This window comes from Phoxinus phoxinus (genome assembly GCF_949152265.1).
Source record: "Phoxinus phoxinus genome assembly, chromosome: 13".
Lineage (NCBI taxonomy): Eukaryota > Metazoa > Chordata > Actinopteri > Cypriniformes > Leuciscidae > Phoxinus > Phoxinus phoxinus.
Window position 1 is genome coordinate 21339972 of NC_136888.1, and position 12585 is coordinate 21352556.

At 38.1% G+C, this 12585-nt stretch overlaps 2 protein-coding genes across 5 annotated transcripts in view; one reads left to right on the top strand and one right to left on the bottom strand.

Annotated features, from left to right (window-relative positions):
* Positions 1-12585, bottom strand: part of plb1 (phospholipase B1) — a 72333-nt gene that overhangs the window by 41612 nt on the left and 18136 nt on the right. The window lies entirely within an intron of this gene.
* Positions 1-12585, top strand: part of kcnh1a (potassium voltage-gated channel, subfamily H (eag-related), member 1a) — a 46901-nt gene that overhangs the window by 16441 nt on the left and 17875 nt on the right. For all 4 annotated transcript variants that reach the window (XM_079632193.1, XM_079632194.1, XM_079632196.1 and 1 more), the window contains one exon: positions 10798-10997. In XM_079632193.1, the coding sequence (XP_079488319.1) occupies positions 10798-10997 (200 nt within the window). The remainder of the gene's footprint in view (positions 1-10797; positions 10998-12585) is intronic.

The following is a 12585-nucleotide window of genomic DNA, read 5'->3' on the forward strand; positions in this document are numbered from 1 at the left end:
TTACTTGGGTCTTTGCATCATGTGGCCCTGTAATGTTCCAATGTGAACTGATTTGTTTCTGATCACATTACCAATTCAAATCTGTTTTGATTAATTTGTGACCGTTTCTGCTGACTGAGACAGCAACCATTCATTTGGTTCTGTTAGCAAACAAAGATTTGTTACACAGATGAGCGAAATAATGGAGTGTTGAATCTAGAGACGACGCCTGCAGGGTCATCCACGGCGGGCCTCTCTTAGATCATCCTGCCATTGAGCTGCGATTCACCACTCAGAGGAAAATGATTCAGTTCCATTATATGTGCTATTAAACATGACCAGCTGCCAGTACACAGTCATTTATATGGTAAAACTCCCCCAGGAGAGATTATCAGAGTAAACATACATATCTGCTTTCTGAGCAAACAATCATACAGAACATAACTAGGTTCAGAAACTAAATAAAAAGAGGTGGGATATAGAATTTGGGTTCAAATTTAAATAATCAAAGGATATTTAAACCAATAAACAAAACAGTATAATGTAGGATGAGGACGAGGCTGTTTTGTTTCATGAAAGGAAATATCCATAGAACATTTAATTCTATTCTACTTATTTATTTATTTATTTATATTCTGGGAAAATTATTGTAAAATGTTAATGACTTAATCACTGGGCATCTCTGTACAATAATGTGATATAAACCCATATCACGTAATTACACATAAAGGAAATAAAAAACGACATATTAAATGTAAGTATATGAAGGAATGAAGCCTGGAGGCATTTCTTTTGAGCTTAAGTATCAGTTCACGTTGCATTACATAATAGCCTATATGTCATGTTTTATGCGCATTTAACAACAGTTAATGAAAATGTTCAACTGGCATCACATAGCAGTCTGTTCTCAAACGTTTCAAGGTGATGTAAACTTACAGGCTTTTGTTCCACAAGCGCATTTCATATTTCTGAAGCCTGCTGATGTTTCATCATGTTTATAGTGACGGCGCCGAGAGTAAACACTTGATTGGAGCACCGGTTTGCATCATTCTCAAGGGCTTTATTCCACAGAGAGACGTTGAGAGAGAAACGAGTCTCTTCTTTTGAAACAAAAACAGAAGTGCAGATGTTGATTTCATGGGTTGCTCGGGGAACAGGGCTGGCAGCAGGTGCTGGAATGCCTGTTTTGTTGCCATGGCAACCCCTGGCTTGGGGCACTAGTTTAATGACCGATTGAAATGTAAATCTGACTGAGACAGACTAACCGTATAGAGACATACATGCCAGGCTTGTTTTTTTCACATATAGTGTTTTGAAGATCACCTGTGCATGTGCTGATGTAGGCTACACGTGAGATGATGAAACCCATGAAGCAGCTTTCATCTTTCTCCTGCAGGAGTTTTTGTCAGCTAATGACTTCATACATATTAGATATGCGTTCATAAGGCACGCATAGGCAAATTCATCTCAACACTGTTAAGTAATTGTGTTTTGCCATGTTTGATCGATTGCTTAACTTTCTCTCTTTATTTTCAGATTAATTTGCGCAAGAGCACCAGGCATTAATGTTCCTCACGTGTTTTGATGTCACAAAAGTGCGAAGGCTTATGAATACTGATTAGGTTATGTACAAATCCTTGAACATGATGTTTTAATGTTTTGATAAATAGTCTGTGATGTACAGTATCAGGTCTTTTTCAGACGGTTTGATAATTTCCAAGTCAAAAGTGAAATGTAAATCAAAACATTATGACTAAAAGTCATAAAAATCCAATAAGATACAATTTCTCTAGCACATTCAGATCCTATGTTCTCACTGCACAGTGATCTGATGGAGCTATCATTATTCTTGACCAATTCAAGTGCTCAAATTAGATATTTTATTTGGAAATTCAATCCAACATCTGACAATATCTTGGGTTTTGTTAGCCTGGCTCCCCCCTCCTACGTACTTCCGCTCAATTTTCATTTTTACTACGTCTGGGCTTGAGGTATTCTTGGGTTTTAGCTCCGATCAATTTTTTACCGGTCCAACCAGCGAACAGAGGGAGTGGTTGAGAACGATGATGTTTAGGTCGTGCGCTAGTTTGAGTTGACATACCTCACGAGACTCACGACCAAACGTTAGCGATTGGTTAAGGCAGATCCAGAGTGGCTCTGGGCAGATCCAATAGTTTTAAACTTCAAAGAGTACCCGCCTTCAAGGAAGTTAACACTTGTCAATGGAGAGTGGCCAGAATCTATGTACAAATTAAATGTATGAGAGTCTGGTAGGACCAGACTAGGGTTTTGTAGCTTAGTGCAAAGGTTTCCGGTTTCTGATTAACCCGAATTCACCAACTAAAACAAAACATGAAGATGAAAACTAGCACAGAAAAATGTTAATGATTTATGGGGATTAATAAAAAAGAGGAGTGGGTGGATTTTTACCATTATAGTGTGGTTGTGTACACACACTGCCAGCACACATTTATGTTCAAACACCATGTGAAAGTGAATTTTGCATAATGGGTCCCATTTAAAACTAAAACTAAATGAAGAAGAAAAAACTTCAAACTTCAGCCAGAAGAGTGACTTTGAGAGTTATGAGCTGATAAAATTGGCCAGAATATTTGATGAACCTGATCCTCTGACACCATCACCATCAGAGTAAACAGAATGTGTCAGCCAGAAATGGGAAGCTAAAATGAACCTGAACGGCTTATCTGTTATTTATTGCCTACGTGAATGTGAGCCTGTTTTCCAGTAGATTTGGTGCTTAATCAATTTAACTTGGCCAAATTCCCCAGCATCCTAACCTTTCAAGTGACAATGATACGGATTTACAGTGTTTGCAAATGTGAAACGGAAAAAGCTCCGTCTCACCCTGCCGTCACATGGCCCTTTGTAGGCAATGATGCAAGTTGTATTGGAAGCAGAGATGTCAAGATATTAAATATTCTGTCACATGTTCCTGTAATAGAGTCACAGCCACAGGGAGTCTTTTGACAAGGACCCGTTTTATCTGATCAGATACACTTTCTTCCCCTCTTCCACTCTTTCTTTCTTTCTCTCTGTCTGTTACCACTCGCTCATTCGCAGACATAATCAAAGAAAATCACAACAGATAAAGAGAACAAACATAAGGACTTTTCACACTGAGCTTTCAAATATTGCTTTTAACCCTGGGTAAAGGACGCAATGTTAGAATGTTACAACTGAATGCTTAGCAACCAACAACCAATAGCGTGCCTCATATTCATGCTTTGGACAGTCACAAAAACAGCGCGTTGTAAACAGAAGTTTCAGCGTTCGAGGGGAAAAATACAGTCAGCATTCTCTGCAATATATAATATGAAAATGCTAGTGCCTTATGTAAACATATCACATACAGCATTCGTCCAATCAGTGACAATGACACAGCAAATATACAAATATTAACCCAGTGTTTATGAATGTACAGTATGAAACGATGTCATGACGAATCAACTCTTAGTTAATGATTATACGAAGTACATACGAACAATATTATAATAATAATATTAATAATAATAGCCTATTAAGTAAATAAATTAACATCATTACATTCTTTTTACAACTGAAATATTTTTGACATTTAACACTTAATTTAACATGCAATTACATTAAAGATTATTGTGAAAACATGTAGGGCAAGTGTAAATGTGTGTATAAACTAAGCTATCAGGCTAATAGGGTATCTGTATGCTATGCTAGTACATAAGCTAACTAATACAGACATCAATGGTATAACGTAGTTCAAACAGCATTTATCATAACATGATTTTGTAGGAATTGTAATCAGGCACTAAAGAAAGTACCTATTAAAAGTAATTTGAGCCAATAGGATCGCTTGGATTTTATTTTGAGGAGGACCTGATTTGTCACCACATCGGCAGCCCCCGGGTAAATTATAAGCAATGCGAAATGTGAAGCAACATAACCCAGGATTCTGTTAACCGGGGGTTTACAATGACCCAGGATTAACTATTTCAAGTGTGAAAAGCCCTATAGATTCTCAATACTTAACACACAATAATGTTGGCAACAAAGACAGTATATATATATATATATATATATATATATATATATATATATATATATATATATATATTATACAACATTTGATAGAAGACACTTCTATGTAAAATAAAAAAGACAATAATTACCACTATAACCAGTAGATAGTGGGTCAATAGATACCAGTGTGCTCAACTGGTACACACCAGTTAATAAACAGCACAATAAACTGGCACAAATAAACAATCCGTTACAAAAACACAGGGCTGTGGCTCTAATTAATGAGTTCAGCACCTAATGAGGATAATTGGTACTTCTGAACAAACAGATTAAATGATGCTATCAGTCATGGCAACGATGCATTAGTTATGGCTGATTAGAAGGCAAGAGAGATCTGAATTTCGGTATTAGGCCTGAATTCTTGGGTTTCATTTGTGAGATGATTTCTATTGAATTAGTGATGAATAGGTGTTTGAATCATTGAGGAATAGATGCATATTAAAGCTGAATTTTAAAGATTTAATATAGTTTTGTAACATAAAATGCAGTTTTCCAATAGTAATGTATACAGAATTCTACGCAATCGTGATCAGTCTTTTCTTTTATCTGTTTCTATCTTATCTACAGTGTTGCATTAGTATTGATGATTGTGTGCAGCTGACTGAAAATATGACTTGTGCTGGTTGTCATGACCCACGGAATGAAGTATCTGTTGTCAAGGAACCAATACTGTAAAATTGGTTCTCTGTACCAGTTTCTGTAACATAATAGTTTAATAATATAAATATTAAATAAATGACATTAGTTAATAATGAATAAATAAAGCATTAAAACATTAGCATGTAGCTTTAGCTTTAGCATGTAAGCTGGTGTGTGGTGGGGCGTTCTGGCGCAATATGGCTACCGTCCCATCATCCAAGTGGATGCTGCACATTAGTGGTGGTTGAGGAGATTCCCCCTTCTATGTAAAGCGCTTTGAGGTCTCAGAAAAAGCGCTATATAAATGTCATTAATTATTATTATTATTATTTAAAACAGTTAAGAGAATATTGCATTTAAAAGATATAATGAAAAATTACTTCAATATGAAAGTAGCTGTCTATCCGATGGTAACGGATTGACCCGGTACTCAGTACTACTGAGACTGCAGAAAGGCTTGTATTGTTACATTTTTTAAATGTAAGTATCGACTTGCCACCAACATGTCGGTACTTTTGACAGCATTTAATTTTTTAAAGAACCTTCAGAACTAAAACTAAAACTTACCCAAAGCTTTAACACTACTCTATTGCTGCTATTTTAGCAATGGTATTTTCTTCAGAAATTGCACATCTAGTTAATTTGAGAGATCATAAATTTGAAATTTGTATATGATTTACTTGAATATAAATTATATAGTTTGTTACTGTCAGTATTAAGTATTCACTATTTGATTTGATTTCAAACAAGGCTATACTGCATATTGTGTAGTCAAAGTAAATGGGTGATAAAGAGAAAGAGAGGGGAAGAGATGGAGTGAAGAGCACAAGTATAATGCTGGCAGTACAATTAATCACCTGCTCTAATCAAATTACACTAACACAGGCTTATCTCCTCAACCCCATGTTTTTCTTTGCTCTACCACTACCCCTCTCTCTCACACCATCTCTGGCAGCGACTCAGCTCAAGCAGACGGAGAGATGTTTCGTCTTTTACCGAAACAGTGTTATGAATGTGTCATGCAAAGACAATTGCCACAGCATCTTTCTAATGAACAGAGGAGGTGTAAAAACATCAGAGCTGCAAAACTTTGTGACAAATATACGTTTCCACTAACGAGTCCTGGTTTACAGTGCAGACTCCCCTGGGGTTTAGTGCTGATTTTTGCTCTTCTTCTAATGACTTGAACTTGCACTTGCTTCCATGTTTTAAACAGAGCACACAGAAAGTCCACGAGCACAAACACAGATTGTTTGATGGATTTAAATCTCCTTTATGAAGGCAAGGAAGATTAATGTGGTTCTGTGCCATTGTTTCCACTCTAAATCACATGCCGTTTCCTAGTTTGAGTTGTTGTGTACTTCAGAAGGAACAGAATAACCCGAATGTTTCTATTTTTAGAAAAGATGTTAAATTCATGAAACCTCAGCTTTAGCTGTGCTAAGGGGAACAGAAAATGAGAGTGTGAAAGAGAGAGGAGACAGAAGGTGGATTGAGGAATTTTAATGCGTCAGTCATATAGTTTTATAGTTTACACGACACAGTTAAAAAAAAGAAAAAGGAAAACTTATTATTTTTTTATTATATTTTTTAAATAAGCTTCTGAAATCAGGTTTTCAAGTTTTTGAAAGCGATACTGTTATCATCAAACCAACAAACAACAAAAACCAAATTTTTTTGTAAACCGGTGACGTCATGCGCATGCATATTCATGTTCAGTATATATACCCTTTTTGCGCCGACATCACAATTACGTCACGCCGTTAGCTCGGGGCAAAACAAATGGAAAACTGGAGGCAGCCAATACAAACCAGCACAGATTTAGCAACATAAGGAGCTTAAAATGTCATCTTGCTGTGTTGTTGGGTGCAAGAATCGACGGAGTACAGGCTCCAGTTTGAAATTATATCGCATAATGTTTTCTAAACTATTGTGATTATTTGTGAATCATCTGTGATTGTATACATTGTTGTGATTGTATACATTGTTGTGATTGATTGTGACTAGACTTTTTGAAGAACCTGGTAAGAAAGAATAATCAAATACATAAAGTAAAAAAATAATTCGCTGTATCTGGAATTTTTATTTCTAGAAAATAGTCACATCTTTAAAATTGCACTGTAATGTCACTCTTTACACGGTCATCTTCTGGCCTTGGTGCTGGCTTGGCAGAACTTCGGATCGTACCACACAAGTCATGTACGTGACCATTCAGCAAATAGTTATAGGCATCTAAAGATTTATACGCCCTCAGTTTCTCTTTATGCTCTCTAATGCATATGCTTTATGCAGGTTTCTCTATTAGGTAGGTTTAGATGTCAGGACACTCAACCGGAAGTAATCCTGTCAGATCGTCCATCCATTTGAGTGAGCATGTACGGGTCGGTCAATCTGTCCGTTAAAATTAACTTTTGCAAATAACAAATTGCGATCCTGGACAGTGAGTGACCTTATACATTAATATAGGCATTTAGTGTTTCTTTACAAAGTGACATCGCCAACAATTGGTCTGGCTGCAGAATATAGTGAACGGGGATTGATTTGACAAAGTTGTTAGTAGCCTACATCGTTGTAGGTTAATAACAGACTAGAGTCCAGATTTGAGTGGAGCATAGGGCACATCAACTGCAGTTTGAGCTCCGGCTAACACTTGGCACTTGTTTAAGTGTACTTAGACTGTAAAGGCTAAAAAGGGAATTTCCATTTAGGACAACAAAATGTTGATCGACCAACCTAAATAGTATGAGCCTTACCTCTGTTTAATGTAATGTTACTCTAGCTAAGTGTAAGTGGGAAACCATGGCATGACCAAACCAAAGCTACTATCAGAGAAATACCATTGGTCTGCTTATATCTGTAGTGGTCATGATGACCTCTGACTACAGATAGTGTTGCTTTAATTCAAGTGTATACAGACCTATGGGGACTAAGCAAAATACTTTAAGATAGAGCAAGCGTGAAGGCAGCCTTCTAAACAGTCAATTACCACTGTCTAGTGACCAAGACTGCCGAGTTTGTGACCGCATAAAAATGAACGGCCGGTGCAAGGACCCTGTGCTAGTTTGGCACCCGAATGAACGAATACAATAAGAGTAAAGAGTTAAATAGAATAATCAAATGCGTAGCTAAACTATATAAATGATCAATAACAATTTGGCATTCCAACCTAAATTTGAGGTTGTGATAAAATGGAGTCAGATAAAAGTTTAATTGGAGTTAGACTACTTTGCCACGCTGGAAAAACAGTAACTTCACCCGCTTATCGGAAACTGTTGTTGAACCGATTGGACGGGCCTTACACTGTCATGAGAGCTGCACAACATAATAGACAGTAAAAAAAGACATTTATTTTTTCTCTCTGCACTGAAAACTTCTTCACCCAAAAATGAGTGTGCGACTGTGCGTAAATATAAAATGTAATCAATAGAATATATATATATAAACTTGACAGCACATTTGAAAACTTCAGAACAATTTAAACACGTGATATGAAATATAACCATGCGTTTAGGTCAGAGCATTCAGTCAAGAGCTGCCTAGACAATCCATGCAATCTCAAAAATCAAAACACTCAGGAGAAATACGAGCACTTTCTCTATCTCACCCACACGATTAAAGAGCGTACATCAGTTAATGTAAAGAGAGGGTGTGTAATAAGCTGCCTGGCTCACTTACTTGTTCATTTGTTAATGACCATTCATCTGTCTCTGCAATGAAAAACCGATGTGTGCGTGTGATTCGACAGGACAGTTCATCTTGAACCGTGAAAGCAGTTAAAGTTGAACTTTTAGATTGCAGGGTGAACAAACGCCCACCCTGTGACCTCACACATTGATACATCTGGACGTGTCTGTGTCCTATGTGTCGTGTCAGACCATCTAGTGTGCTCATGTTTTCAGTAGGAAAGTCACTGTCAGCTCTGTTCCACGTTCTTGTCACCTTGGAGCCAAATCTGTCCCCAGATCAGCAAAGACTGTCACACTGCATATCTGTACATCACCGATTTCACACACATACACATACAAGACTCGTACACTCTAATAATAATGGCTGGGGTCCCAGAAAACTGCAGCTGGGTAGTTGACAATACTAAAAAGCCTTGAACTTTTTTCAACATCAACATCTGCAATAGTCTGGAAGTGTGCACAAACTTTAAATGACAGTAGTATTATAAAAGACTATTTAAAGTCAAAGTGTTCAAAATTGCTGTGTTTATTATAAATTAATGTTCTGTGCAAATGTTTTATCGACTCTTTCTCCGCCAGCGTAAAAAAAAAGTTGCCAGCATTTTTGATCATTTTCACAAAATCTTCATGGCCCCCAGCATATTTTGTTTTATGAATATTTGGCATAAACCCTCTGTTTTTAAACACACACACAGAAAAAAAAGTTTTATTCTAGCTTAATGCTTTCTTTTTTTTTAATCAACACTGGGTAATTTTCATAATAAAAGCAACATCTGAGCTAAGAAAATCACGTTTTTATCAAAGACTATATCTAGATCGGATTCAGAACGATAATCAAGCGCCCCCTACCGTATAACAGTGAAAACATGGAAATCTGGAAATTTCCGTCAATGGCAGGGAAAGAGTTAATGTGCCCTAGGAATATTTACTCGAAATAACCTCCCCTCCCTTGTGCAACAAAATCTCTTGTCTGATGACGTGTTTATCGGCGCAAGAACAGGAAAACCTGTCACTCACAATACTGTAGATCACAGCAATAGCAAACTTCAATGATACAGTCAATTCCCCATGGACAAAATCCCGCCCCACACTGTTTCTTGTCTATGAAGCCATTTTACTCGTATATACGTCACAATAGAGAAGAAAACACTCACACAATTTCCGTTTTGTGCCGACTTTAAAGTCCCTGTAAAGTCCAAATTAAGTATGTGTTCTGAGTTTGTCATATCACTGAAAAATGTGTTATTAGCCACCCAGCCAAATTTGAATGATAAAAAAAGCCGGCAAGTACATACAATAAGCTATCAAAATCTATTTAAAGAGATAAATAGCGGACGTGATTGTTTGCTCTAATTTGAGCTTTTGTAATTCAAGGAAGTTCACCCAAAAATGTAAAAATTCTGTCATCATTTACTCACCCTCATATCATTCAAAACCTGTATGCTGTTATTTTATTCTTCTTCTGTGGAATATCAAAAAGGAGTATTTTAAGGAATCTTCACAAATATATTTTTGTTACATACAGTAGTGACCATCTGTCAAAACAACAACAAAAACACACTATAAAAGAGTCAGTGAGCTGACCCCGAGTCCGATACATGAATGAAAAGTTCTTTTGAACCAGTTGATCCGACCGGTTCACAAATCAGACTGAACGATTCATTCATGCGTCAGACTGATCCAGCTCTTGAGTTAATAGCTCACTGGAGGGGAAGATTATCAGTCTAAAATAAATGACTTCAATTTCTTTCTGTTTCTCACACAAAACTGTAAGAAGTTACTTCAAAAGATTTGGAATAGCATGAATCACTACAAATGGTCTCTACAAACTGTTATTGCACAGAAAGTGCTGCACAAATATTCTAAAAAATAACAGCATACAGGTGTGGAATGACATGAGGGTGGGTAAATGATAACACAACTTTTATTTGTATGTGAACTATACCTTTAATATATCAGGGCAGTGTTTCCTGAGTTCATGAGATAGACATGATTGTAGTGTAATGGCAACTCATAATTCTCATCTGAAGGTATTTAAGAGGGGATTCACACTCACACACACTCATACACCTAAGAGTCCCTACATGCGTAATTCGATTTTCTTCTGTGTGCAGAGCCATTACAGGCCGACTAAATCAGTTTAAAAGAGACAATCACTCGCCTTTATTGAATTTTCTTCTTTCTGTCCTGTGCTTTCACTCATTTACAATTCACTCTGTCACTTATCATCATCATTTCTGTCTCTCTCTCTCTCTTCTGAAGCTGGACTTCTGGAATATTTTTTTCCATGTAGCCTTTGTAACTGGCAACACACACCCACGCACACACACAAACTTTTAAACGTTTATTTCAATTATTCTGTGCCTCTTCTGTGTTGTTCCTAAATCCAAAAAGTTTATTTGTCCCTTTCTTATAGCTCTCCTCTACGCCACCATCTTCGGTAATGTGACGACTATCTTCCAGCAGATGTATGCCAACACTAACCGCTATCACGAGATGCTTAACAGCGTGCGGGACTTCCTCAAGCTGTACCAGGTGCCCAAAGGCCTGAGTGAGAGAGTTATGGATTATATCGCCTCCACCTGGTCCATGTCCCACGGTATTGACACTGAAAAGGTGAACACCCTGTATGCCCGACTTCAATTGGCCAGCATGCAACTCTGGACACCTCGCAGCAGCCACCCTCCTGTCTAACGCGCGTGTGTGTATGTGTTATTCGCTTCTGCTCTGTCTTGTGTGTGTGTATCTGGCTAAGTATTTTTAAACATTAGTGTGATTCTTTAGCAAGATGCTTTTTCACGCTGTGTGTTTAGACTCGTCCTGTCGTTTATACTCAAACCACAGGAGGGGAACAGCATGACTCTGTGGATATGAAGTCCCCGTTGGGTGGACATTGTCAGAATGCTCCAGCTGTCTCCTTCACTCACTCTCTCCCTCTGTCGCTCTCCCTCTCTCTCTCTCTCTTTCTCTCTCTCTCTCTCGTGATTTAGCCGTCTCATCACACACAGACTTGCACTGTCCTCCCCAGAGCCATCCTCCATGTCTCAGTGACAACCACATGCAGAAAGGGAATGCTCTGGAAAAGTGAGGGGCTGCTGGGAATGGCAGCTCAGGGACATATCACACGCTAATGCGCTCAGATGCACACATACACACCGGCACGTCCTGCTGCATGTCCTGTACCTCTCTGTCAGCCCCTCAGTATGCTTCATTGGCATGACAGTAAACATAAATATGGGTGTCCATGAGACAGTGGTTATAAAAAAAAATGCTATAAAATAGAAAAATTAATGCATTTAATCATGCCCATGACTTTTCAGGATTTTCCTGCCATCAGAGCAATGCATTCAAAAAAAGTATGGGCATGCTACTGCCAGTAGATATACAAAGACATGCTGCTGTGAGCATGTAAGAAATGCTGCTGCATGAATAGGCATACATGAATCTCATAGCAGATCTAAACAGGTGGAGCTGGGGGAGGTAGTGCGTTGCAGGAACAGCATACTGTCAGGGCCACAGTCAGGGCTGTAGGCAGGGTTTTATAACCACCGAGGTCCCAAATTTAAGTTAGTTATTAAGTTGCAGCTGAATAACCACTTAAAGGGGACATATCATGAAAATCTGACATTTTCCGTGTTAAAGTGCTATATTCGTGTCCCCGGTGCATCTACCAACCCAGAAAACGTGAAAAGTAACAACCCAATAACTTTGTTTTGATCAGCCTTTCTCTGCAAGATTAGATTTCGATCCCATTTCGGTCCCCTAACACAATGACAAATGCTCGAGCAAAGCAGCAAACTGTTCTGTCAATGGCTGCACAGACGAGCACTGAACACTGTTTAGAGTCCCAGCCTCAGATGTGGATTCCCCAGAAACGGATGAATCAATGTAACTCCACAACAACTACATACAGAATAAATGTATCCACTAACCATTTAGAAACGTCCAGGCAGTCTAAAAGTTGCAACCTCTTCTTTAGTCTCTCAATAAGGCTGCACTCGCTACTGGTTATTTATGAGATTTTGGATGAGTGAGATTAGTCGTGTGTATCTAAAGCTTGTGTAAAAGGATCGGCCGTCTTCTGAACGGAGGCGGGGAGCAGCAGCTCATTTTTATTTAAAGGGACGCACACAAAAACGGAGCGTTTTTTCTCACACCGAAAAAGGGGCATATTTGACAAGCTATAATAAATGATCTAGGAGGT